The following is a 26,587-nucleotide window of genomic DNA, read 5'->3' on the forward strand; positions in this document are numbered from 1 at the left end:
TCTAAACTATGAACCCTATTTAGAATCCTGGTTAGGGAGTATAGTTTTAATATTAAAGAAAAAGAAAAATGATGGGGAAAAGGGAGAGGGAAGCAGGGTAGGGAAAGGAGAAGGAATGAGAGTACGGAAGGAGCCTCCAAAAAACTGGAAAAAAGAGGTGCACGTGTGGAGAATAGATTAATTTTAAAAGTCATTGGAGGAAGCAGTTTGGGAAGGCCCCCTACACAAAAAAAAACAAGTGGGAGTGGGGAAGGAGGATTATGGGAGGGAGCAATAGCAGTGCAAAGAGGCAAGTGCCCTTGAGGAGAAGGGACACTCTTGGAACACCATTAAAAAAAAAAAAAGAAATGTCATCCAGTGACAGGATGAGGAAAGAGATAGGGGATGAAAGAAAAAAAATCTCTTCAAACTTGAAAGTAAACCAATCAAAAAAGGCTTTTTTTTACGATTAATTATATTTCTATCTTAAAAAATGTGAAAGATAATAAAAAAAATAGGCTTTCAGTGAATTGGTAAATGTCTTAATCTTGTACATTTTGGCTAAACAGTCTATGCCACATACAATGCAGACTACGACATGCAAAATGTGCTTTTGAAACTGAGATTGGCCTGGGACATTCTAAGGCACTGGTCTTCTGTGAGCCAGACCCTCTCCATTTTCAGTTCTTTCCTCACCAGATTGTACTTGATTCTTCTTTGCACACAACGACCTTTTGTACTATATGGCTCTGTCCCCCGCATAGGCTAAAGTAAAGACATTGAAGAATACCACATCGAGAATCTGTGGTGCATTTTTTCTATTGATAACTCAGATGGGGTGTTCATTTTCTAGACTATATTTAGGAGAAAATATTTATTTCAGATGAAATTTCTTACTATATTAGCCTGGTGCCACAGTCCAGTAGCCATGAAAAGCATGAAGTGCTAGCAATAAGAGGGCCAGATTACCTAACCAGTGTGGGTTATATAAAAGATACCAAATATTATTTTGCAGCATTTTTGGTGTTTTTGTAATACACAACAGACCAAACGGATTTTGCTTATGTCCACATAAATATTTATGCACTAGGGAAAACATAGAGAAAAACAGTTTGGAGAGAAATAATGCAGAAATGCTATCAATCAATCAAAGAGGATTTGTAAAGTGCTGCTTATCGCCTGTGAGGGTATCCTGACCCTGGCTATGATGCATCTGATGCTTACCAATCATTTTGCATGCATAATGTGGTATTTAATGAATAAAAAACAAAAATCCACCAACAACCTTTGTTAAAACAAATCAAGCAAACTGATTTCGCATTATTTATATTTCATATTTATTCTTGTAAAGGCGGAGAAGTAATTATTATGTAAACAGAGCTATATTTGATCAGTTCTAATCTGCTCCATTTTTTTCCCAATGATACACAAATCCTGATGTGATATGCCTTGGCATTCAATATTATTACGGCAGAAGCTATGCAGAAGCACATTGGCTCAGTTTTTGTACCTCTCATCCCTTTTGTTATATCCAAAGTCCCTGCAAAAAAAGAGGCATTATCTTAAATGCTTTCAAGTATATGGAAAATGGTGTTCTGATATAAAAACAAAAATGATCTTGTCCATGAAAATATACATACGATTGGCAAACTTTGTTCCACATTTTTTAAAGGGATTGAAGCTGTATGTGGTTGTTGTTACTTCACAAAATGGAGGATGAACCAACAGAATAAAGCAAAATACCACCATTGCACAAAGAAAACCAATTACAAGCTAAGGAAAGTTAAAAGAAAATGATGAAGAAGAGAAGCAAACTGTCATAGAATTAGAAAAGAACTACAAAGAACGTCCTTGGTGTGAACGTTGAATGTATGTCTCTCGTCATCTTCATAAAGTGATGCCCAGGAATGTGGTTGAAACTGAGGAGATGCAGGTTAATCCTTTCAAGAGAAGACCAAAGCATTGAAGGCCCTCTCCCTTCAGAACTGCCTAGGAGAGCACCCCTATTTACAAAAGTAGCCCCATGGAGCTTTGATAATCATAAAGCACCAACAAAAAAACACCAAGAGCTAAAACACCTGGAAAGCAAATGTATGCATTAAAAAGCATGGTGGGCATTAGGGATTGTTACCATATATCATTGTGCCATTACCACAAAGGTTTTAGTCATCACAGCAAAAGCGAACCCTTTTCTCACCCTTCTCCCCTTTTATACTATTGTTCTCAGTCAAGACATACAGTCCTTGGCAATATAGTAAACTTTCTTTGGTCTAAACTCATTCTTAAGTTTAGTGAAAGGGTTGCATGGAGAAAGGGTACCCCAACCGGCTTGGTTCGCTGAATTTTAATTCAGGTCATCCCTTTGTCCATCATTTATTTTCCTGCATAGAAGTACTTGTATGTGTCCTCTGATACCAAACTCTCTGTGTCATTAAAGGTGTCGCTTTCTCCTGAGACGTTTGCGTTTGCCATTCTGGTCAAGTGACTTTCTAAGCGTTCGTGTTCTCTTTTGAGCTCAGCGTAGCAGCATGAGAAGGTGTGGAAAATGGAGGTAGCAGGGAAGGCCATGATGAGTATTCCACTAAGAATGCTGCTCAGTGCCACCACTTGGCCTGGGATGCTCCGAGGCACCATGTCACCGTAGCCCACAGTTGTCATGGAGATGACTGCCCACCAATAGGAAGCCGGGACGCTGGTGAACTCTTGACACAATCCCATTTCATTTTCCGCTAGATGAACCAAGGGTGCAAAGAGGGTGACCGCAACGCACAGGAAGAGCAAAAGAAGGCCAAACTCACGAGTGCACCGTCGAACGGTGAGGCCCAAAGTCTGCAACCCCAGAGAATGCCGGGCCAATCGCATGACATACAAGATCCGCAGGGCACGCAGCACACGCAACACCAGCCCAACCTTCTCCAAGTACGAGTTGCTGCCCTGTTTCTCGTCCCCGGTGTGCTCATCTTCCACGATGAGCGAGATGTAGAAGGGTAGGATGGCTAAAGAGTCAATGATGTTGAGGGGGCTTTTGAAAAATTGGCATTTGCTCTTCGCCTGGACAAATCGAAGCAGGAATTCCAGAGAAAACCATGCCACGCAGATGGTCTCAATGATGAACATGTTATAGCACTTCTGAGAGCATTCACCCTGGATAACAAAAGAAAGAGAATACATATTATTGTCATACTGCTGTATTCATTTTATTACCAATCATGAAATATGACAATTTGTGTACATCTATTTCAGGATTTAGGTGGAGCAGCCTGCTTCCTGAAATGAATTAATGTTGACTTGACTGAATGCCATTAATGGCCATTATACTCAGTCTGCTCTGATGCTCAAAGGTTTTGCTGGGAACTGCTTTTAGGGTTTCTACACATATCAAATAAATCATGTCTCATCGCTGTACTTTTATCGATTAGCTTCATCAGTCTAATCATTTATTGCTGATTTGATATTGGGCCAACTTTATAAATGTCCTGAAGGTAAAACTAGATTACTTGAACGGAGATAGCCTATTGGCGAGCGCGGGAAACAAACTGGAAGATAAAACAAGCACTTGCAACCACATATAACAAACTGTTTAACAAGGGAATTCACTCTGTGCCAAATATTTAAATGCAATATTTAAATATACCCAGATTTATTTAAAGTTTTGAATAGTAATCAATGGTGTGATGCAGGATTGGGGGCTGGAACTCTGTAATGGGACGGGACGAATGTGCACTGCCCAGGCCTCTCTCCTCCCACAGACACCCAAAAGGATCCTGTTCCCTCATCATCCTGTCATTAGTTATCTTCCTTTTTAACATTATAGACTGGACATACCAGAGAGGTGTGCAAAATCTGAGTAATTGTGTGAATTTTTGGAGAATTTCTTAAAATTGAGCCCAATGCAAGGCTGACATTTAACGCTATTTTTAGCGCAGAATATGTCTTTGCATCCATTTTGGATGCGAGAATGCATTTTGCCCTAATAATAGCATTACATCACGCAAGATGTTGCTCCAGTGAAAGAATTTCTTTCAGAATCTACGGAAAAATAAGCGACGTAGCATAATGTCAAGCATTTTGCGTAATAAGCACAATGTGAAATTTCAGAAATTATGTAAGATTATGCTGGCGTAACGAAATTTCACCCAGGCCTAGACAATGTATGGTGTTAGAAGCCAGCAATGTTTTTTTTAACGTGCACACGAGGGTGTAACAATTATGGATAAGTTACACCAAAACAGTTCTTTTATTTTTATGATAGTGCGAACCGACTGGCTATCTATTGCCCATACCTGAATCACTGAAAGCTAAAAGGATTTCACGATCCCTGCCCCATGAAGTGGAGGGCATTGTTTGCATCAATTTAATGCTATTGAAATCCCAGTCTCTAAGCTGCATTGACTGTTCAGATGTTCCATGAGCTGCCATTCCTCTCCTTAACATGAGGAGAATTTTCCACTCAAAAGTGACCCTAGTAACAGCCATCCCCCAAAATATCCGTCGGCGCCATCAGGTATCAAATTGATAAATCAATCAATCACGTGTTTGTTAAGTGCGACTACTCACCCGTAAGGATCTCAAGGCGCCGGGGAGGAGGGGAGGTGCAGGTTCCAGTTCATCAAGGAGGGGGTCTGTTTTGAGGTTTCTCGTGAAGATGGAGAGTGATGTTGTCTGTCTGAGGTGGAGCGGTCGGGCGTTCCAGGCTCTGGCTGCGAGGAAGGAGAACGAGCAGCCTCCTGATCTGGTCTTTCTGGCATGAGGACCTACATACGAGGCGGAGGGTGTGGAAGCAGGAGGATGCGATGGAGTTGATCTGGTGGTCCAGTTTGAGCTCGGAGTCCAGGATGATTCCAAGGGTGCGTGCGTGGTCCGTGGGGGTGGGTGATCTTCCGAGGGCGGGGGGCCATCAGGTGTCATTCCAGGCGTCGGGGCGTGGGCCCATGATGAGTACTTCTGTTTTGTCAGTGTTGAGTTGTAGGCAGCTGCTATTCATCCATTTGGTGACAGCTTCAATGCCTTCTTGAAAGTTGTGTTTGGCTGCTTTGGGTTCGTTGGATAGAGAGAGGATGAGTTGGGTGTCGTCTGCATATGAAACAATGTTGAGTCCGTGAGTTCTGACAATGGGGGCGCTCAGAGTCATGTAGACGTTGAAGAGCGTGGGGCTGAGGGAGGACTCTGCAGGTGTTTGAAGTAGGGTCCGAGAGGAAGGGAGGGAGTCTGACCCGCTGGGTTCTGCCAGAGAGGAAAGAGTGGATCCAGTAGAGGAGCCTGTCCTGGATTCCTGCGTCGTGGAGTCTGCATATTAGGGTGCGGTAGGAGACTGTGTCGAAGGACGCTGAGAGGTTGAGGAGGATGAGGGCTACAGTTTCTTCTCTGACCAATAGGGAGCAGATGTCGTCTGTTGCGGCGAGGAGGGCGGTTTCTGTGCTGTGCTTTTTTCTGAAGCCGGATTGGGAGGAGTCGAAGATGTTGTGCTCTTCGATGAAGGTGGTAAGTTGGCTGTTGATGGCTTTCTCAATGACTTTCAATGGGAACGGGAGCAGGGAGATGAGTCTGTAGTTTTTGAGGTCGGTGAGGTCCGCCGAGGGCTTCTTCAGGAGGGGTTGATCTGGGCGTGTTTCCCGTCGTCGGGAAAGGAGGGGTTCACTAGGTAGCAGTTGATGGTGTGGCGAAGCATGGGTGCAATGGTGTTGGCAGCTCTGTTTAAGATGTGGTGGGGTCAGGGGGGGCACCGGAGTGGATTGACTTCATTGTCTTCAGTGTGTTTTCAGTGCTGAGGGCTTTCCAGCTGTCAATTGTTGGCTTCAGGGTGTCAGGGTGTCTGGTGAGGGTTCAGTGTGTTGTTTGTCTGCGTCAAAGTTGTCGTAAATGTTCTTGATTTTGTGGTGGAAGAAGGTGCTGAGTTTGTTGCAGAGGTCTTTTGAGGGAGGAATGTCAGTAGACTCGCTGGTGGGTTGGGCGAACTTGTTGATGATGCTGAAGAGTTCTTTGCTATTGTGCGTGTGTGTGGAGATTCTGTCTTTGACCGCTGTTTTTCTCGTATTTCTGATGAGTTGGTGGTGGGTGTTGGTGACGGCTCTGAAGTTATTGTGGGCTTCTGTGGATTTGGAGTTCCTCCAGTCCTTTTTGAGGCGGCGGCATGTGCGTCTGGACTCTGGAAGTTCAGTGGTAAACCATCTGGCTTTCTTGGCGTGTGTGTTGTTGTTCTTCTTGAGGGAGGCTATGGTGTAGGTGCTGTCGGAGATCCATCTGTGCAGAGTTCGGACTGCGGTGTTGGGGTCGTTGTCTTCCACGGTGGTTGGGGTGGAGTTGCCGAGTGAAGAGGTGAGCTGGTCATCGGTGATTTTGGTCCAGTTTCTTCGTGGGAGCAGGTGCTGGTGTCTGTGGACGGTGGGTTTTCTGAAGGTGAAGTGGATGCATCGGTGGTCTGTCCATTGGAGTTCGGTGGTTGGGCTGAAAGTGATGGAGTTTCCCCGAAGAGGGGGTCGAGGGTGTGTCCTGCTAAGTGTGTGGGTTCGGTCATGATATGGCGGAGACCAATGTTGTGGAAGTTGTCCAGGAGGGATGTGGTGTTGGGGTCTAGTTGGTTGTCGAGGTGGAAGTTGAGGTCTCCCAGCAGGGTGTAGTTGGTGGATGCGATGGCTTGCAGGGAGATGATGTCTGTGATGGAGTTGGTGAAAGGTCCGCAGGGTCCGGGGGGTCGGTAGAGGAGAGTTCCTCGGAGGCTGGTGGTAGTACTGACCTGTATCTTGAAGTGTAGGTGTTCCATCAGGTCTGTGGGCTCGTCAGGGAGTGTGCTCAGCCGGAGGGTGGATTTGTGGATGATGACGATTCCTCCTTCCGGGCGGGTGGGGCGGTCCTTCTGGGAGATCTTGTATCCTTGGGGAATGGCGATGTCCGGTCTCGAGGTGGTGTTGGTCCAGGTTTCGGTGAAGAATGCTACGCCCAGGGTGGTGCTGTTGAGGAGGTCCTAGATCTTGGTGGCGTGTTTGTGGAGTGATCAGACGTTGAGGAGGATGCATTGCAGGGCCTTCGGTTCGGCTGTATTCTTGCGGGCGGGTTGTGCTGGGTCCGTGTTCCTGGCGGTGCTGCAGGTGTTCAACATACAAAAACGAACTGGGGGTCAATAAAGAAGCACAATGGGAAATATACAGACTAATTGAAGGATATCAATTCTATCACCCTGCAGGTGTGCTGGCAGCGGTGACAGCTGAAGGGTCCATGGGTGTCGGCTGGTGATGCAAGCTTACAGTTGTTGTTGTGGCCTGGGTTGAGTGCCTGGAGTGCTGCTGGGTTGTAGCATTGGCGGTGCAGAGGTCCAGGGTTCCTGGCGCTGGTCAAGGGAAGACAAGCTTGCCTTTGCGCGCCAGCGGCATGCCCGCTGAGCACGGCCGCACAGTGGCGGCCATTAAGTAGGGATCGGGGAGGGCTGGACAGCTGGGAGGCGGGAGCGGGAAGGGGAACTGGCTCTTGCTGGTCGCGCTGGGGTGAGGGGCCGCTGGGGCAGCAGCGGCGGGAAAAACGGGGGAAAGCAAGCAATAAAAAGAAGAGGAAAAATGTAAAGAGTAAAAGGGTGAAAAAAGAAAAGAAAAAGATATAAAGAGTAAAATGTTGAGAAGAATTAAGGGTGAAATGGAGCTGAAAGCAGAAGAAAAGTGCTATAAAGAGTGAAAGGGTGAAAAAGCTAAAGGGTGAAAATGGATCAGAAAGGGGCAGAAAGCAGTACGAGAGAGAAAAGGAGTCAGAGGTCCACTGGACCACCAGGGATGAGGCGCAGGTATAACTTGCGGGTGGAGGAGGGCCAACAACACTACGGGAGTGCAGGGGCTTAGGAGAGGCCTCACTTAATGGTGGAGTTGCGAGGGTGGGAGAGCAATTTCACTGACAATGAGTCAGTGGTCTTGGTGCGGCCTTGCACTTCTAGTTTTGAGTAAATCATAGAACTACAGATGATTATCCTCTCCTAATGGTGCAAGGTGGGTTGAACCTCGTGCCATTGCTACATGATTAACTGGGTGAGCAGTAGGGGTGGGCAAAACTCATGGAGTTTCACTCTGCGGACTAATATAAAAACTCAGAGAGATTCGATGGAGTTCTGCCAAAGGTCAGAAAATATGCATGCTGTGCGGGTCGCGCTGCAATTTAGTGCCCATTGAGCGACCAGCGCTGAAAAATCAGTGTGAACAGCACAATACAATACGCAGGACTGCACATCCACTCGAGCTAATTTTATTGCCGCTTCAGTAGAAAATCTATTAGAGTGGCAGCAAATCTACTTCAGAAGCAGCCCTCTGACCATGGCTGCTTGTGACCGCTCGTTTTAGAAAATGGCACTAGGGGATGCCAAATCTCGCCTGCTCTCGTATTTCGGTAGCCATGTGGGGAAACATTTAGCCACATGGCAATTGTCAGAATTAGGCCCGAACACCATATTACAAGAGTAATGCGTAGTCATCAAATTCTGCCTATTCCATGGCCGGAATAAACATGCCGCTCACCGCTAGTTAGCAGCATCCCAAGTTAGCAGCATTCGAGACATACTGCAAATATGGAGATATATTGCATGAACAGCCTAGCTTGCAGCATTGACACATTGTATATGATGAGTGTGCGGTCAGCTTGCTAATATATTATGGCATAGCTAGATGCCATATTAAAGTGGAAGCCTGGTGGGGAAGGGCCATCACCAAGCTGGACCACAACATTGGCCCCAATAACGGCCAGTATACTATAGCCCATGCTCAGGAGTAGACATTTTGACCAGACTTGATTCAGATGTAGCTTGGTTCTTGACCTTATAGCATGCCTGTTTCCTTGTCAGATAATCACGCTTGCGGTTGCAGTGCCATACCTCATGTCAGTGAAATGGTGGTGAACATTTCAACAGTGGAAAAGGCTGGTAAGTGATAGAACCACTAAAGTTTCTATTGTAAGTCTACAAATTAAGGAGGGGCCTTTGAGATATCCAGGTTTGCCTTAACCAGGAACAAACCTCTTTTCAATGCCTAAATTTCTCCACTACTTGCACCCTATCAATGCTCCAATTTCTCCGCTGTCCACACTCCTTCACCACCCCCACTCTTCTGCTGCACAACTATTGCCATGATAGGATTACTCTACTCCACCAGATGCTTTCAGGGTGGTTTGTTGTGCTTAACAAATAACAATAATAATGCCCCCAAACCTAGAATACCTCCAATGCTTTTACTCCTTTTTTTCTTTACTTCTCCACCTCTCCACTATCATCTGTACTCCACTGATTCAACTACCCCCCCACTATTCCACTGCCATCAACTCCATTGCCATAAGACCTTGTTGTTAATTCCTCTACTGCCCTCATTCCTCCACTGTCTTCACTCTTCCACTGCCTCCATTCCGGCTGAACACCTGCTGCCTCCACCTTTACATTACTTCTAAACCCCTTCTTTCATTCTTGCCCTGCATCTGTCAGTACACTCCCACGCTACTACAGCTCCTCTAATTCCACTGTTCCCTAGCTTTACTCCTTCAATGACTTCATTACTCTAATTACCCTACTACTACAACAACTTTGTGCCTCTAGTACTTCCATTGATGTTTCTGCTGGGAGTCTTGAAAGCAAGAAAAGGGCCTCTCGGATATCCAGGTTTGCCACAGTCAGTGTCTCTGACTATTGCTTGCAGTTCTCCACTGCCTCCATTCTTGTGTTAGCTCAATTCATCTAATGCTTCTATATCTCCACTCCTCTGCTACTCACTCTATAAATTCCCCAGCTCTCAATACATCTTCGGATTAATACCCACCACAGGCAATTCAAAAATAGATGTTTTAGCCATGCTTTTAGTCCATTACTCAAATATTTTAATCTTTCGCTCTTGCTGAAGATGCATAATAGCGTCTAGAAACGCTTTCAGGGGGATTTGTTGCACCTAACACATAACAATAATAATAATACCTTCATTTTTTCACTTTCTTTAATGACCACCTCCCCAATCTTCATTTCTTCCACTGCTTCCACCCCTCCACTTCTTCTGCTCATTTACTGCCCCACCACCGGACTCTAGGCAGGTTGTGTGGTAGGATGTGTATCACAGGCAGATATAACTCTGAAGAGGTAGTGTGGGAGGAAATATAGCTCAGGCTCCCAGGACTCCAAATACGTGCTGTAGTAGGAGATATTACTCATGCTGAAGGGATTCCAAGCAGGTCATATGGTTGGAACTATATCTGAAGCTGCTGGGGGTCTGAGCAGGTGGTGTGGTAGGAGGTATAGCTCACTATATAAGGAATTGTAAGCAGGTGATATGGTTGGAACTATATCTGAGGCTGCTGGGGGTCTGAGCAGGTGGTGTGGGAGGAGGTATAGCTCAAGCCGCTAGGACTTTAAGGATGTGCTGTGGTAGGAGGTATAGCTCACTCTGAAGGGATTCCAAGCAGGTGATATGGTTGGAACTATATCTGAGGCTGCTGGGGGTCTGAGCAGGTGGTGTGGTAGGAGGTAAAGCTCAGGCTGCAAGGACTTTAAGGATGTGCTAAGGTAGGAGGTACAGCTCACTCTGAAGGGATTCCAAGCAGGTGATATGGTTGAAAATATATCTGAGGCTGCTGGGGGTCTGAGCATGTGTTGTGGTAGGAGGTATAGCTCGGCTGCTAGGACTCTAAAGATGTGCCGTGATAGGAGCTTTAGCTCACTCTGAAGGGATTCCGAGCAGGTGATATGGTTGGAACTGTATCTAGGGCTGCTGGGACTCTGAACTGGCAGTGGAATGGGCGGTGCAGCCCAGGCTTCTGGGACACTGAGCTGGTGTTGAGATGCGTGGTGTAGCTTTGGCTACTAGGATTCAATACATGGTGGAGTAGGGTAGAGATCAGGGTGTCGATATTCTGAACATGCCAAGGAGGAATCTAGAAGTCTTTGTGCTAAACAAGTGTTCTGTTGTATATAGTGAACCCACACCATCCACCTTATCTGGCCACTAAGTGATGACACTGGCTGTAGTGTGTTAGAGGAGTTTGCTGTGTTGGGCACTCATGCCATTTCTTCTGAAGACCGGCAAGTGAGAAGTCTCCGGGTGTACACACTGCTGTTTATGTTTGTTAAATGCCAAAGCCATAGGAACCTCGCTCCCATGAAAAATAAAATACATTTTGGGCGTTGTATACTTGTTTGCTAATTAATTATTACAGTAAATATATTTTGCCCCATTTTCTGCCTTTAAGCAAGATCGGCGTCCTTCAGTTTCAGAGGCATTTAGGACCTTGTTCTATATAGTTAAAATTAAATTTTCCTTCGTTTTTAAATAACCCTATTTGGTTCTGCCTATCTATTCTATACACAAGTCCTCAAGGACATTCTTTGTTGGCCGATAAAGAAGCACTGATCTTTAGAAAAATACCTATGTCACAATGTACCATGTATATAACTCTCCCCTCAGAGTTTCGGAACAAGCGCCATAGTTCCATAAGCATATCTGACATGGTGTGAGACTCTTTTTTGATGGTGTGTCTGGGCTAGAGTGTAAGTTTCCGTTATTTGGGATAAAATCCAATTGATACAAGTAGATCCGGTTGATGTTTGTATTTTTTATTCTTATTGATAGCTGTAAACGAAAAGGATGGCACAGCCAACACGTGTTTCGCCCCCTAATTGGCCGCCAGGCCTGGGGCTTCCTCAGGGCAGGTGTCCGGATAATTCAGTATTTTTAGCGAGGGTTTATAAACCCGAAGATTTCTCTGGTCACGGCTAATGCCAGGTGCTGCTGTTGTCCATGTTGTGGTGCACATGGACAACAGCAGCACCTGGCATTAGCCGTGACCAGAGAAATCTTCGGGTTTATAAACCCTCGCTAAAAATACTGAATTATCCGGACACCTGCCCTGAGGAAGCCCCAGGCCTGACGGCCAATTAGGGGGTGAAACACGTGTTGGCTGTGCCATCCTTTTCGTTTACAGCTATCAATAAGAATAAAAAATACAAACATCAACCGGATCTACTTGTATCAATTGGATTTTATCCCAAATAACGGAAACTTACACTCTAGCCCAGACACACCATCAAAAAACTCGTTTCAATTTAGGGGGAAAGGGGCATCTCCCCCTGTCTCTGGGCAAGAACCAGCACACGAAGGATTTTCGCTTATTAAACGATGAGTAAGGGATGAGGATTTCTTTCCCCTCGCATACATACAACATGGTGTGAGACTCTGCAGAAGGTTAAGTTTACACATATATAATACGCTTTAGAGCCTTCTGACCTATCATACTGATCGACATTGCGCTTGATGGTCAAGAAATTGAGGCCTAAGTATCACATTATGATTCATGCACTTTGTATAGCAGTGTGACTGTCTTTTGATCCTGATGAATGCCTTGAACAACATTGTCACTTGGGCAGAAACATGTTGATCATTAGATAGGGCATTTATTTTTGACCCTATACTCACTTGCATTTTAACTTACTACCACATAGGCAGGAAGAATAAAGTTGTTGCCCCTATGTAGATAGTTTTTAAGCATACTTTTCTTTTTCTTTTGTACTCTGCTCCTCCTTACCATATCGAGTTGGTAGAACCAACACGTGCTTTGCACTCCCGCTCCTCCCCTCTTGGGTAAAGTCGTAGCCCACACGGGGTACCTTGCGGTCCCCGTGTGTTGGAGGAACCCTATGATGAAGCATGTCACCCTCGGGTGAGTGAGGGTTTTCGTCCATAACCTGGTTATGCCTAGCTTCATGGTTTGCTCTTATTTCTTTTAGTAGCGCTACCCTATATGATGTGTGAGTAATATACAATGTACCATGTAGCAGCAGGGCAAACAATAGTTTACATTAAATGAAGCTGAATTCAAGAGATGGTTAAACAAGATCCCTGATCTATTAAACTGGAGCCTTTTACCAATATTATCCACACTATGCCTAAAAACTGAGAAGCGCTAAACCACAAGGTCAGCTATGAGCCAATTTGCCAACAACTTCACCATCTTCCCCTATACCAGATATCAATTTGGGGCAATCTACTCCTGAGGTGTGGTGCTAAACCAGATCAAGAGGGGAATAACATGACCCCCATGAAAATAGTAGTTCTGGTCGTTTTGTCTTTACTGCAGCTAATGAAATTGAATGTTTGTATTGGATTTTTAGTATAACAAATAACAACTAAAGACAAATAAAAAATAAAGAAAGAAAAATACACATCATCTCACAGATAAGTCATTCGGCCTAATGATCTCTTTCCACTTGCATCTACTCAAACCTGTATATAAAGTTTTACCATCAGCATGCCTCACTCCACTTCCAGTCTATCTTAACTGCCTTTGTTATCAGCATTTAGGGTCCGCATGTACAACATGCTTTAGTGGTCGCAAACTGAGAATCGGGCCGTTTGCGACCCTTAAAGAGTCGTTTTGCATGTACCAACCCTATTTTGTGAGTCAGTAATCTATTACCGTATTGCAAAATAGGATTTGCGAGTCGGTATTTGGAAGGGGCGTTTCAAGGGCGTCCCTTCCTAATAGGGAGTCGCAGGGGCATTTATAAATGTTTTGCGACTGGAATGCGGTCGGAAAACATTCATATTTTACCGACTCTGTGAAGAAGGTAGTAACTCATTCACAAATGGGAACAGGTCCCTAAGGGACCCCTTCTCCTTTGCGAATGTGGTCACCAACATTTTTTAAGAGCAGGCAGTGGTCCCATGAACCACCTCCTGCTGTTGAAAAAATGAAAAGGTAACTTTTCATTTTTTTTTTTTAATGCATCCTGTTTTTCTTTAAGGAAAATGGAATGCATTTCATTAAAAAAATTGCTTTATTTAAAAAGCAATCACAGACCTGGTAGTCTGCTGACCCCAGCAGGCCACCACATCTGTGATTACAGGTCATTCTAATTGCGACCTGCCTCAAGAATATTCATGAGGCAGGCAGCCGCGGTCCATGCAGGTAACAGCGGTGGGCAGTGGGGCTGGGTTGGGGGGGATTCCTACAGATGATAACAAGGGAAAAATAATTATTTATTTAATTTTCCCTTTTCATCGTCTGTCAAAATCCCCCTCAACCCGGCCCCACCGCCCCACCGCTGTTACCTGTACGGAACGCGGCTGGAGGCAGGTCAATTGTGACCCCATTAGGAATCACAAATAGTGTGAGACACTGTTGTACATCACATTTAGCGAGTTCTCAATTGCAAGTCACAAAAATTCGCAATTAGGAACTCGCAAAATGTTTCCTTCGTACATGTGGCCCTTAGATCTGCTTCCCTGCTTCTCATATATTCTTTACAAGAATCCCAGAAGTCTCTTGGGGGTGCCTTCGTATGTGCCAGTTTACAATAGTCTTCAATTTGTGCATTACAATATGCCATGTCTTTTAATAATACCTCCTTTATGGGCTTTTAGGTGCCATCATCACCACTCGCCTTTTGGCCAGCAGCAAAGCCACTGATACCAGTCTACGCATCGTGCCTAAGATTTGCACTGTAGATTGTAGTGAAGCCATTTCCAGGGTCGGCACAATATTCAGCTCTACCCTTTCTGTGACTGTCGTGAATACCACCGACCAATAAAAGACCATTTAATTGCAACTGCAGGCAATGCCTATAATTAAATCGCTTATCTTGAACTTGTGCGCACCAATATTTCCAAGTCGCATCTGTTATGGGTTTGGCTAATTTTATTATCTTGCATTCTTTTTTTTTTCTTGTAGTTTCATATAGCGCAAACTAGACCCGAAGGTATCAGGGCACTTTACATGAGCACCACTTGCATTACAGATGGGCACATTCATTTTTCTTTTTTTTTGTTAGGCATGAGGAGATTAAGTGATTTGCCCAGAATCACAGGATGCTGAGGGTCCCTGCTGAGATTTGAACCCAGTTCCACAGCTCCGAGGTCGACCGCTCAAGCCGCTAGGCCACATCCTCTCCAACAACAGGATATTTAACGAAAACAAATGATACATCAGAAGCCTTGATTATGAGTTTAGGTGTTATTTATTGCACATAATTAATAATGATACCACAAGGTACGTTAATTTTTGTGTGCAATAAATTACACCTATATCGAGTATGTAGGGAGTAACATGCAGATTTTCGAGTTTAACGCACCATACTCTGCATGTCATGGTAACTACAGCATGGTTTTCCTCTGTTACATTTTGGCAAGTTTGACCTGCTGAAATTTAAAAAAGGTTGAGGTATTTAATGTATCTGATATTTATCGGATGCACTAAGTAACAATCAACTCATAATTCCGACCCCAGTGCAAACAGGGGTTTACGCAGGGGTCGAAAATAACAACTCACTCATATCAAGCACATGAGCTGGAACTCATCTCCACACTTTTAAATGAAGTCTGCGAACAAGAACAACCCGATTCCAAAGAAAGGCAGGGGCACAGACCCTTTTAACTTAAACATAGAGAAACCTCATGTATATCCCTGCATGGCAAGGGAGATTTAAGCCTCAGTGTTTCGCAGTGTCCTCCCCTAGCACATCCGAAGGCCCTGCCACCCACTCCCACTGCAATCACACCCAGGATACCTTCCCTGAAACCTTTGCCAAGTAGGTTAGTGAAAATAGGAGTAATATGCTTAGACATTATCTTCTTGGATGCCCTCTCTGGTAACCCTTATTACCATCTACTGAAAGGCGCCTACAAAAGAGGCCTCAGATAAACAAGCATTTGTAATGCAAAATGTTTCGCATTTGCTAGAGTTAGAGCTATTGGCGTTGTAAGCAACAATGTCTTTTATCTATGTGTTTTGGTTTGGAGTGTAGAGGATGTATGTGGTGTAGAGTGGACTTATGTGGGTTGTATTAGAATTTTAGTTGTGGAATTGTGTGGGGTGAAATTACGTGGTGTGGAGTGTATTTGTGTAGTGGACTTATGTGACATGGTGAATAGAGGAGATGAAAGCTGCACAGAATAGATAGAAAGGAAGATATAGAGGGATAGGTACTTTGTGCAGGAAGTGGGGAATGAATTGGAGACAGAGGAGCAGAACAAATGAGTGAGAGTTGGAGAAAGAAGGGGAGAGCAGACCACAAACACATAAAGAGGGAGTGCCAGTGTACGCACAAGACACCCCAAGAACAGGAGGAGAGCGTGTAATTGAGGGACGGAAACTTTGAAAGTGCACGGAGAAGAAACTGCACTCGAAGACCTGAAGTCAACCACGTGAGAGAGGCTGGAAGAGTCTTGCCTTTGGAGCCTTGTGGCTTAGCCAATGGGTTTTAGCCATGCTGCTTAGCATCCCTGATCCTATGCAGCATGGCTAAAGATTGTGTTTTTTCAAACACTCTTTAGGGCTAGAATGGTGCCGTCATTTTGCAACTGTGCGCACCATCCATTCGCGCCTACAAAATTTACCAAGCGCATTTTTTATAGACCCGATTTGGCTCAGTAACTAAAATTAAAAAATGCCACGGAGGTCAGCAGACTAAAAATGGGGGTGGCAGGTGGAGGAAGGGTTATGCAACAGGGGGAACAGAAACAACATGGCCTCAGATTTCTTTCAAATTTAACAATTTCTACAAGTGCACTCTAACCACCAAACCCCTTACCCGAAAATGAGCTGAGCATCCCCAACCCTCTATAACTCATGTACACAGCTTGTGACAAGCTGCAGGATCAATGGCAAAGCTAAAGGTTGGCACAAAAAAAACTGACCATCATTTGTAGCATAAAAGGAATAAGAGCAAATGCTGCAATATTACCAAAACATCTGATCCAACCAAACAGCGTTGGAGTTTAAATAACATCTGCAGCCCATAGTGTACAGAAAGAATTACATAATGTAATGTTACTGTAAAAGAAAGAGAACTGATGCAACGCTATACAACTAACTTCCAGCTTAATATTGCAATGAGTAACCAAATGAGCACAATCAGTGGTCATGCTGACAGCACATCCGCAAAGATTATTAATTAGTCATGAAATCATCTTAAAGGAGGAAATTCAAAGTCAAATAGGGTTGGGTACATGACACAAGAACGGAGCAAAGCGTGAAAATGTACTCATACCTCCGAGGGGAGCAAGTAGGGGAGAACAAGGGGTGTCCGAAACGCCCATAATATGCTTTAGTGTAATTAAATGAAATTTCAGCAAAGGTACTCAAAAAAATCTGTGTTTTGCACTATATTTTAGTGAAAAATGCTTCCTCATGTCCATTTTTGGAGCAAGGACACATTTAGCATACAGCTGCCTGCATTCTTTTGTTCCCAGTAGATTTTTACTGTGAATTGCATGTAATTACATTAAGTGGCACAATGGCATAATTTCAGGAGTTTTGCGTAACAAGCGCAACATAAAATTCCCAAATTTACACGTTGTAATATACATTTTGCCTTGGCCTAGAGAAAATGAACCAATTATTAAACCTGACACCTCCTCTCGTCTTAAATTTGACAATATGTTCATAGAACAGACTGCAGGTTTGTGTGAGCTGCTTTGTTCATTTCTCAAATTTAGAAAACCACCTTGCTTACGGCATCACAGGCAAAAAAATAAGAGCGCCTTACATTTTTAGGTTTCGCCTACGCAGTGCGTATGTGCTGCATAGGAAAAAGACCTTTAGCAATCGCTTCACTTTTGCAGGCAAAAACCTGCACGCATTGCATTGCTTTCAATGGCAATGCGTGCACGTTTGGCGATTCCCGTGCGGGAGCGAGCTTTGGCGCCATGTGTTAGCAATTATGCTCGCAAGGGAAACACCTTCACTTTTGCCGACACTTTTTTACTTTTCGCGCGAGGCACGCGCGCTTGTATTATCATTCAGTGGCAGTGCAGGTTGTTCTTCCCTCTGCACAATGGAAATACAGGAATATCAGGGGCAGCGGTTCATTTGTATAGTGTTCTACGTCATCCTATTAATTTTTTATGTCCCTGATTGATCTCTGGGCCGCCGCCAGACCAGACTCATTAGACGAGGTGCTGCGCCAGCAGTTGTTTATTTACTGCCTAAGACGCTTGGTTGTGACGCAGCGTGGCGGCCTCATTTGACCCGGTGTGAACTGACTTCAGGTAAAGCATGGTGTGGTTTACCTGGCTTTCCCTTATCGAGAGGATCTGCATCAGCTCCCTGCAACACTTCAACTCCTACACCGAAGCTTTGAAGTCAATTTTCATTTCCCTAAGAAGCTGCAAAATAGCAGCGTAATTCACCCTGGGCCAAGAAGTAGGCTTTAAGTCGTAAGCAAAACATTTTAAGGAGTTGGCGGAACTTAACGTAAGAAGCAGTAACTTTGGAAACATGAGCGTTGAAAGAAAGAGCACCATCAGCGATAATGCCTATGTTTCATGAACATGGAGCACAGAGGGGTAAAGAGTCAACTGTACTAGATCACACCATTCAGGGCCCCAATGTGAAGATTTTCCACAGGTGAGGACTTTGATTTTAGAGGGGGTGAGGTGAAGAGAGTTGTCGTCCTTTCAAGATGTACACAAGCAGTCTCTGAAATGGAACTGCAGGCTACTTTTGTCTGCACCCAAATATAGGTAGACTTAGAAACATCTGCGACTGCTGAGAGACTCAGTCCAAATTGGTATTCTCTGTGTTGTCCGTCTTCGCTGTCAGTCGGCCAACTATCACTCAGACTTGGGACTCAGCATACTAGGCCGCACAGACAGTTTGAGAATGGGCGGAGGAGCCAGTCACGTGATACATCTTTGATGTTCACACTGGAGGGGGAGCCGCGGCCAGAGTGCTTGTCATTTAGCCCAGGCAGCGCCCCCCCAGGGACTCGCGACTAGCGAGGATTCAGCCGCCCGCACCATGGAGGAACTGGTGGTGGAGGTGCGGGTGTCCAACGGGGCCCTTTATAAGGTATAAGGGGCACGGCCCGCTTTCCCAACCCCATGCCCTACCATCTGTGTCAGGTGCCCGGCGCTCGCTCTCTCTCCCTGTGTTGCTCTGTCACCAAATAATTAGGTGTCTCCTACACATTAGCCAGGTGTGCGCAAAGTGTGCGCGCATGATTGTCAGTAAACTGTCTAGACCCTGCAGACCACAGCCCGAGCTTGCTTGCCTCACGCCTGCTGTCCAGCAGCGGACAGTGCTGAGAGGTGCACCTCAGGGCAGTATTATATGAAGGGTTTATTTTTTGGGGCGGGTTGAGTTGTGCATGCAGTTATTTACAGTCTATTTGGAGATGGTGAATTGACCATAGCATTGTCATTTTGGGGACTCGCCCTTGTACAGTTATATTTTGGTATGCGGTCCCACGCAGCCTTGAAATAGCGCATGTTGGAATAGTTTGTTTTTTGGAGAAAAATAAGTAATACGAGGGGTAATCTCCAAGGGCAGTAGTGTTGGTATGAGGGGTGTTGAGGGGAAGATGCACCTCTTGCACTGTATCTCTTTCACTGTTAAGAGACGTGAATGCACCACTGGGGAGTTTAGTGGGCTCACTCCCATAAGGCCCGGGCACCATGCTCACCTATACTGTGGGTGTAGCTATCTATGCACACTTTAACTGTTAAGATTTAAAAAAGTGGTTGATTAACACCCTATAAGCATTTAGGGAACTGCCCCCTTTTTGTTCAGAGTCAAGTTGGAACCTGAATTATTTTGAACTATTGGCATTAGAAATGGCAATGCCTTTTATATATGTGTTGGTTTTGAAAACACATATATAACAAGCATTGGAATAGCCAATAGGTCTCACCTTTGGTACTGTATAAGTGTTTAGCCATGCAACATTTGATGTTGTTGCACCAAGGATATTGTGCTGCATAACTAAATACTTATAAGGTCCCAAAGGCAAGACCTATTGGCTATGCCAATGCTTGTTGTATGGGTTATAAACTCATCTACACTTCTCGATTCAAAAATCAGTTTACCCCAAGTGAGAGATATGCATAGTCCAACTCTGCCATACAATTTAGATTCCCGGGAATCTTTGAAGTGTCACTGCTCCATGGATTGTACCAATTCAATTAATCCGTTGCACAGGGTCAATCCTTGATGGAACGAAGAGGACACACCCTAGATTTTGGTGACTTATGCAACTGTATGGAAATGCCCATGGCCAGAACCGATTGGAAGACTTGTGTTCTATATGAACAAGATAAAAATCCCTACACATTTTTCCTGTTGTAATATAGGTTGTGCTGTATCCTTCTGAGTTCATCGGTCGAAATATATAAAAGAAAAGACTGGTCGACTTTAATATAAACCGCAAACATAGGGAGCAAAGGGTATTTATGTTCTTTTAGAAAAATCCTAATTTCTCAATCTCCATATCAATTTAAATGTTTAAAAATCTCATTTTCCGAACACTCAGCTGAATCTTGAATGTCTAGACTTAACATTGTTTGCAAATCACGTGCCTTGGCAACTCCAGACAAGAGACCTCGATCTTCACCATCTTTTGATATTAAATGTAAATTGTAAATGCATCTCGAAAGGTGTATGAAAAGGGGATGTAGGTCTGTATGACTCAGGAAACAGTAGGTACCACATCACAAAGGAGTTATCAATCTATACACAGTAATACGGGCCACCTGTCCTTTCATAAAACTTAGAAAACCAGTTTGCATTTTGCAGCCACCGGATGAATCATTCTTTACCAGTGGAAGCACTAGACACTTTCACCTTGTACTGTAGTAGGTAGTCATAATTTACTAGCAATAAGATATAAGCAATCTTTTGCAAGTGGACAAGAATGTCATGGGTCTAAAAGAGTGTGGAACAACATGACAGAGCTGTGGGGCGGAGGAGGAAATGCAACAAGAAACTCCTTTGTAAATTAATCCCACCTACGATGAACCCAAAAAAGATATACTTTGTATTCGACAAAGTACAAGTGTTATACAAATACATTAGCAAACATTAAATGGCAGCCTTTCATACCCTAATGCACACACCTAGGTTTTTTTTTTTTAAACCAGCACAAACCATGGGTCATTGAGTGTACTGATGATTCATGGATACAATTCTGGAGACAAACTGTGACATCAGAGTGCTGATTCGTAATCAGCTCAGAGGTCTTCTGTGGGGTGCAGAGCAGCTGCTCTAAGTACAGTCCAGCACATCTGCTTTTTGATGTCACCAGGAGGATCATTTCCTTCTGAAATGCTAGGTGGATCGGCATTTATGGCAGATTACCGAGACAAGTTTAACTTTAAAATTACTAAAACACATAACCACTCAAAATCTGAGAAAGAAACATACCTCACCTGATAGTTAGAATCATGTTTAGGACACCAATAACCTCCACCTAGAAACTGAGGGGGATGTGTACAATGAAGTGGTAGAGCATGTGGTTAGCCTCCTTGGCTTAAAGACATGCTCGGAAACGCAAGGCTGCACCATATTTACAAGAATGTGGTGCAGCCTTGCGTTTCCCCTTGCGATGGCGCTAAGCTTAACAACTTAGCGCCAACGCAGGCACCCTTGCACCAGAGTACAAGGATGTCTGTGTGCAGGGGAGGATTGTTTATGTGTAGGAAGGTGTCCCTTCCTGCACATAAACAATCCTTAAATGCCATTTTGTATGAAAGTTACATAATGGCATTTTAAAAAAAGGTTTGTTCATGTACAGGAAGGGACACCTTCCTGTACATAAACAAACCATGGCATTTTGCTTTTTCCATGTGTGCTGCACAAGGCAGCACACATGGAAAAAGCAAAAAAGAGGAGAAATAATTCATTTCTCCTCATTTCGCCAACTTAAGACCAGGTGTTCCCAGGTCTTAATTTTGGCGGTGCCTCCTATATATGCAATACTTGTACATGGGGGCAGCGTCAAATACAATAGGTGTTGTGGTGGAATGCCCACCACAACACCCACTGCACGCTCCTTCCACGCTAAGTTAGCGAGAAAGGGTGCCTTATGTACAAGGCAGCGTTAAGCCACGTTAAGTGGCTTAAACTCCTGCCTTGTACATAAGGCAAGGCCCCTATCGCCACAGGAACGTCACAAAAAGTGCCGCTCCCGTGGCGATAGGGGCTTGTACATATGCCCCTGAATTCTTTGACAAGACTCTTACCTTATCTCTCTAAGATTTCGTCACCAAAGATTGGTGTAAAACCTACTGAAATGTGAAATCTTACAAAGGAGGCTCAACAATTGCCTACTATTAACCCGGCTTAACACTCTCCGACTGCATATAGCACTGAGAATGTATAGCCCAGTATATTAGGTAATCACTGGAATAGCTATCATAAGTAAGTGATGAATGAACTCCTTTAGCCAGTGATTTAAATATTAAAAAGATATACTATTGCATTCACTCATGTTTTGATGTGCAAATATACATTGTCTTCTCGACATTTTCTCAAGTAAAGCACTAACATCCCTTGAGTTAATGTCTGTGCTGCAAAAGAAAAAATACATAAACTGACATAATATTTAAAAAATAGAGAAAATAAACCTCAATTCATAAAGTACGGCTAGAAAGAGTTCCTGCAGTTGCGGGACACGAGATGTCTGGGATGGTCCACGTGAGAAGGCCTGACAGAGGGCACTGCTGACATAAAACTAAAACACCACATATCTCTGTGGTCCTTACACCTCTTCCTTGTTCTGTATGAGCTACGCTGCCACTTCCCCAGCAGGCGGTGAGTGAAGTATAAAACCAGGGGCCCCATTTGCTCTATACAATAAAACAGAGGCACGCTAGACAATACATAGTTAAAACAAGCATTTGCAATGCAATAGGTCTCACATTCTTTTGGAGTTAGAGCTATTGGCGTTGTAAATGACAATGTCTTTTACCCTTGTGTTATGGAGTGGATGTATGTGGTTTGAGTGGAATTATGTGGGTTCGATTGCAATTATGTGGTGTGGGGTGGGTTTGTGTAGTGGAAATATGTGGCATGGTGTGCAGTGGAATTATGTGTATAGGAATTATGTGGTATTGATTGTTTTTTAATATTACGCCAATGAAATAGACTCATTAGTTCTATGTGAATCCTTTTTTTTAATTGTAAGCAAACAAATAAGCTAAAGCATTATTTAAATGCGGCGACAGGATGGAGACAGACATGGTGTGAATACGGAAGGGGTGAAAACTGTTGCAGCAGGGTGCTAGAAGTCCTTTTGTGTAACTTAAGTCAAATGTTCACATATGTTAATAGATGTGGTGACAGGAACCTGTGTCACCAGATTTAATGTCTGTAGACGTACCTTCTTTTTTTGCAAAATGGAAAAGTACATCAGTAATCTTGTTTTTAAAACTATTATGGTATTTTAAAATAAAGTGTCCTGTACAAGGCAGCATGTTGCTTAACATCAATCAATTTGTTTGTATGCAAGTGTGTTTGCAATGACTGTGCTTTGTAAGTAAAACATAGCACTTGTCTGTTTATACCCCAAATGTGTTTATGTGTGTGAAAAGCACAGTGATGTACATTTTTTTTAAATTAACACCATCAAATTAGTGTATGTATATTTAAAGTTTGCACCAAATTTTTTTATGTGCTGAAAAATGTAGGGTTTTTGTGTGCAATTTATTTGCACATATTTCCCTTAACGTAATACAAAAATGTTAAACATGCCGCTTTGAAGATCAAAAGAGAAAGCTTTTTAGTAATTGTATTTCAATCTCGTAGTCCTTTAGAATTGAAATGTAGTGATAAGAGGGGTTTTATGTTTTTTTCATTATATTAAAGGTTTCAGCTATAAAGCGCGTGCCGCGCTGATCAAGTCAAGCAGAACATGAGCAATTGAAGGAAGTGCTCCGACTAGTGCCTATGCATTTCACACATCGCTGTCCATTTCCAAGCAATATAATCTTTGTTGTGTAAAACAAACATGATACTTGTATTTGAATTATGCATAAAGCAATAGAAAAAACCTAAATATAATCTTGGATATTAAAGCAGCCACTGTTTCCAAAACTGAACCCAGGGAAACAAATTCAGTTTCACAAACAACAAATTACATGTCCACATTTTTTCCTTGTTTATTGCTTACTAACAAATATTGTAAAACTTACCAAAACTACATATCACCAAGTTATCATGTGCAGACCTTATAAGCTATTTCTGCACACACTTCCTGTGTGACCTCTATAGAAGATTGACCCCTTTTCTTTTTAAAGTAAGTTTTCTAGTAAATGCATTTTAAACCCATAGTGCTTTTGAACTTTAATGAAAATTGAAGATGTGGCACACACGTTTTTATAACGCTAGAGTGAGAATTTAGCCTTTACTGAGCCTATAGTAGTATAATGAATTTCGTAGAGTCTCTCCCCTTCTTTGTCTGAAGCCCGCACCAGGATGATGTCACATATGGCCTAGGAAAGTAGAGAATCTGCCTGCTTCCTTTTGAAATGAGCCAGCTGGAACAGATGAGCCAAAAGATTAGCATGGCCATAAAGATTATTATCTCCTTTACTAGCTGCATTTTGTTTTGAAACAAAGTCATAGATTAAACAAGAGAGGAAGGACGGCAGCAATGACAGGAGGGAGGGGTATGAACGAGAAGGCAACTGATGGCCAGAGATGGCCAACTAAAAGAATCAATCTGTGATGTCCCGTGGGAGGGAACAACTGTCCAAATCTACCCCATTGGTCCCCTAAACCTTCTCCCTGTCAGCTTTGGTTGCCCAAACTGTGCCAGAGTAGCAAAACTAACTTGTACGAACTTTTCAAAAGTTTGCAAACTTTAAATTGACAATTGCTTGTTTGCGGTTGAATTAAAAAGTGATAAAATCTTCAGAAATATGTATCTCCTGAACCCTCCAGTGGATTTTGCTCATCAAGGACTCTAAGCATTCCTAAAAATATAATCGATTGTTATAAATAGGTGTTGTGTTTCTTTTGTGTTGTGTGGCTTCCTAATTTTGTTGTTTGGTATTGTTCAATGATTTACACTAAGTTCCGTTGTGCATGCCTTACTGCTTAAAGCCATATCTACCCAGGGTTCAGCTTAAGGTTGTCCAAATGAGCCTGACTGGACCCAAGACAGTTCTTATGAGTGTATTCCATGGCATGGCTACACAGTCATACCATATAATGCATCCAGATCCTCAAAGCTGCTTTCTTTTCAATGATTTTTACATCTACTGGATAACCCATCCAATGCATATGCATTAAGGATGATTGACAACATGGGCAGCCCTAACTTTGAACACAAATGCCCGACCCTGACTTTGCAGCCTACCCACAAAGCTGGTCACTGCCTGGAGCTCATCTTCTCCAAGATCCCAATTCTCATCAAATTAGATAACCTCCCTGGATCCTAGTTCGGACAAACCCATATAATTTTGTCCATTGAGGGTCAATTCAACATCAAGAAGGCCTCTTCTAATTGCAAATTGTCTCTTATTCCCTTTCATGTGTAACTTCCCAAACTCTTCCAGATATTATGTCGCTGCAGGACTGCTCAAAACCAGAAATACTAAGTCTGATGAAAATGAAAGATATCATTGACTAAGTGGTTGCCTGTGCTAAGTCAAGACCAAATAGTTCTCTGAATGACTCTACCTAATTAAATAACAATTAAAGTACACTGGAAAGGTAGCTGTGTTTTTCATTGACTCCACAGAGCCTAATACCAAAAGTATACAGAACAAGCAGTTCAGCCAAAGAATTCTTCTGAACTACACACAGTCAGCCCTTCCTTTAGCATTCATCAACTTTGTAAATATGATATATTACACTTTCAATATGAAATAACCATTCTTTTGGGTACCCTTACCATCATTTAACACCCTGCTGCTGTAAACCACCAATGAACTACCCTTGCCTTACCATCTTCTGTGAATAAAATGAGTCCAGGAAGTGGATGAAACTAGTCTCAGCAACAGCTAACATCTACTACCTATCCTAATGACACTGACAATGTAAGGCCATTAAACTCTGTTAATCACCCACCATGCCTTTTATTAGGAACTATGTTAATTAACACTTCTCCAGAACAAGAGAAAGTCCTCTTGTATTTCAGATAGCTTTTTCATTGAAGAAACCCAATTCTGTCAGAGAATACTTAAGCAACTACCTATTATTTGTCAGCCTATTCTACCATGCCAAGTTACTACACAGTGGTAAATAACTCAATTATTACCCATCTGGAACAGAACTTTCATATTAATTTACAGTCTGTGTTCTTGTGGTGAAGAATTGAGATATTCCTGATGAACATTTAAGAAGAACTGTTCACAGTACTAAACCATGGCCATGGATCCACCTTAATATATCAGTGGAATCCAACACTGTGACCCAAATATCTGCAAAAAAGAAACACTATTCAATCATGCACCTCTTTACAAATGTGTCCTCCCATGTAAAATTGGTTTCTTACCTTTCCACCTCAACCAATGTTCACTGTGCGATTCCATAAGAGTTGCCATTGTCATCACTAAAGTAAATTTCTATATCATGACCTTCTGAGGCATCTTTGATAGCTTCAATATGGTTTGCCCAAATGTATGCAGGCAACAGCTAAGTCTCATAAGACTATTGAAGGTATCAGGGGATCCTGACTAAGTCATGCATTGCATACCATTCTAAAGCTAGATGAATTAGGATGGTTTGTATCTTAAAACACCCAAGACTGAGGTCCTCCTAGTAGGCCAATGACACTCCATGTTTCTTCCATACAACTTGCCACTCTTCATAGGACATAAATATCCTTATAGCTTGAGAGTCACAATCAGTGCATAACAGCAACTCCCATTTTAGACATTTGTGTTCTTCT

At 43.2% G+C, this 26,587-nt stretch overlaps 1 protein-coding gene across 2 annotated transcripts in view; it reads right to left on the reverse strand.

Moving 5' to 3' along the window:
• Positions 1–1,152: 1,152 nt before the first annotated feature.
• The window catches only part of LOC146776460 (voltage-gated potassium channel regulatory subunit KCNG4-like), a 222,644-nt gene continuing 197,209 nt past the window's right edge, over positions 1,153–26,587 (reverse strand). For both annotated transcript variants that reach the window (XM_085639566.1, XM_085639565.1), the window contains exon 3: positions 1,153–3,123. In XM_085639566.1, the coding sequence (XP_085495692.1) occupies positions 2,353–3,123 (771 nt within the window). In that variant the 3' untranslated portion in view covers positions 1,153–2,352. The remainder of the gene's footprint in view (positions 3,124–26,587) is intronic.

Source organism: Triturus cristatus, chromosome 12 (genome assembly GCF_964204655.1).
Source record: "Triturus cristatus chromosome 12, aTriCri1.1, whole genome shotgun sequence".
In the NCBI taxonomy this organism is placed as follows: Eukaryota; Metazoa; Chordata; class Amphibia; order Caudata; family Salamandridae; genus Triturus; species Triturus cristatus.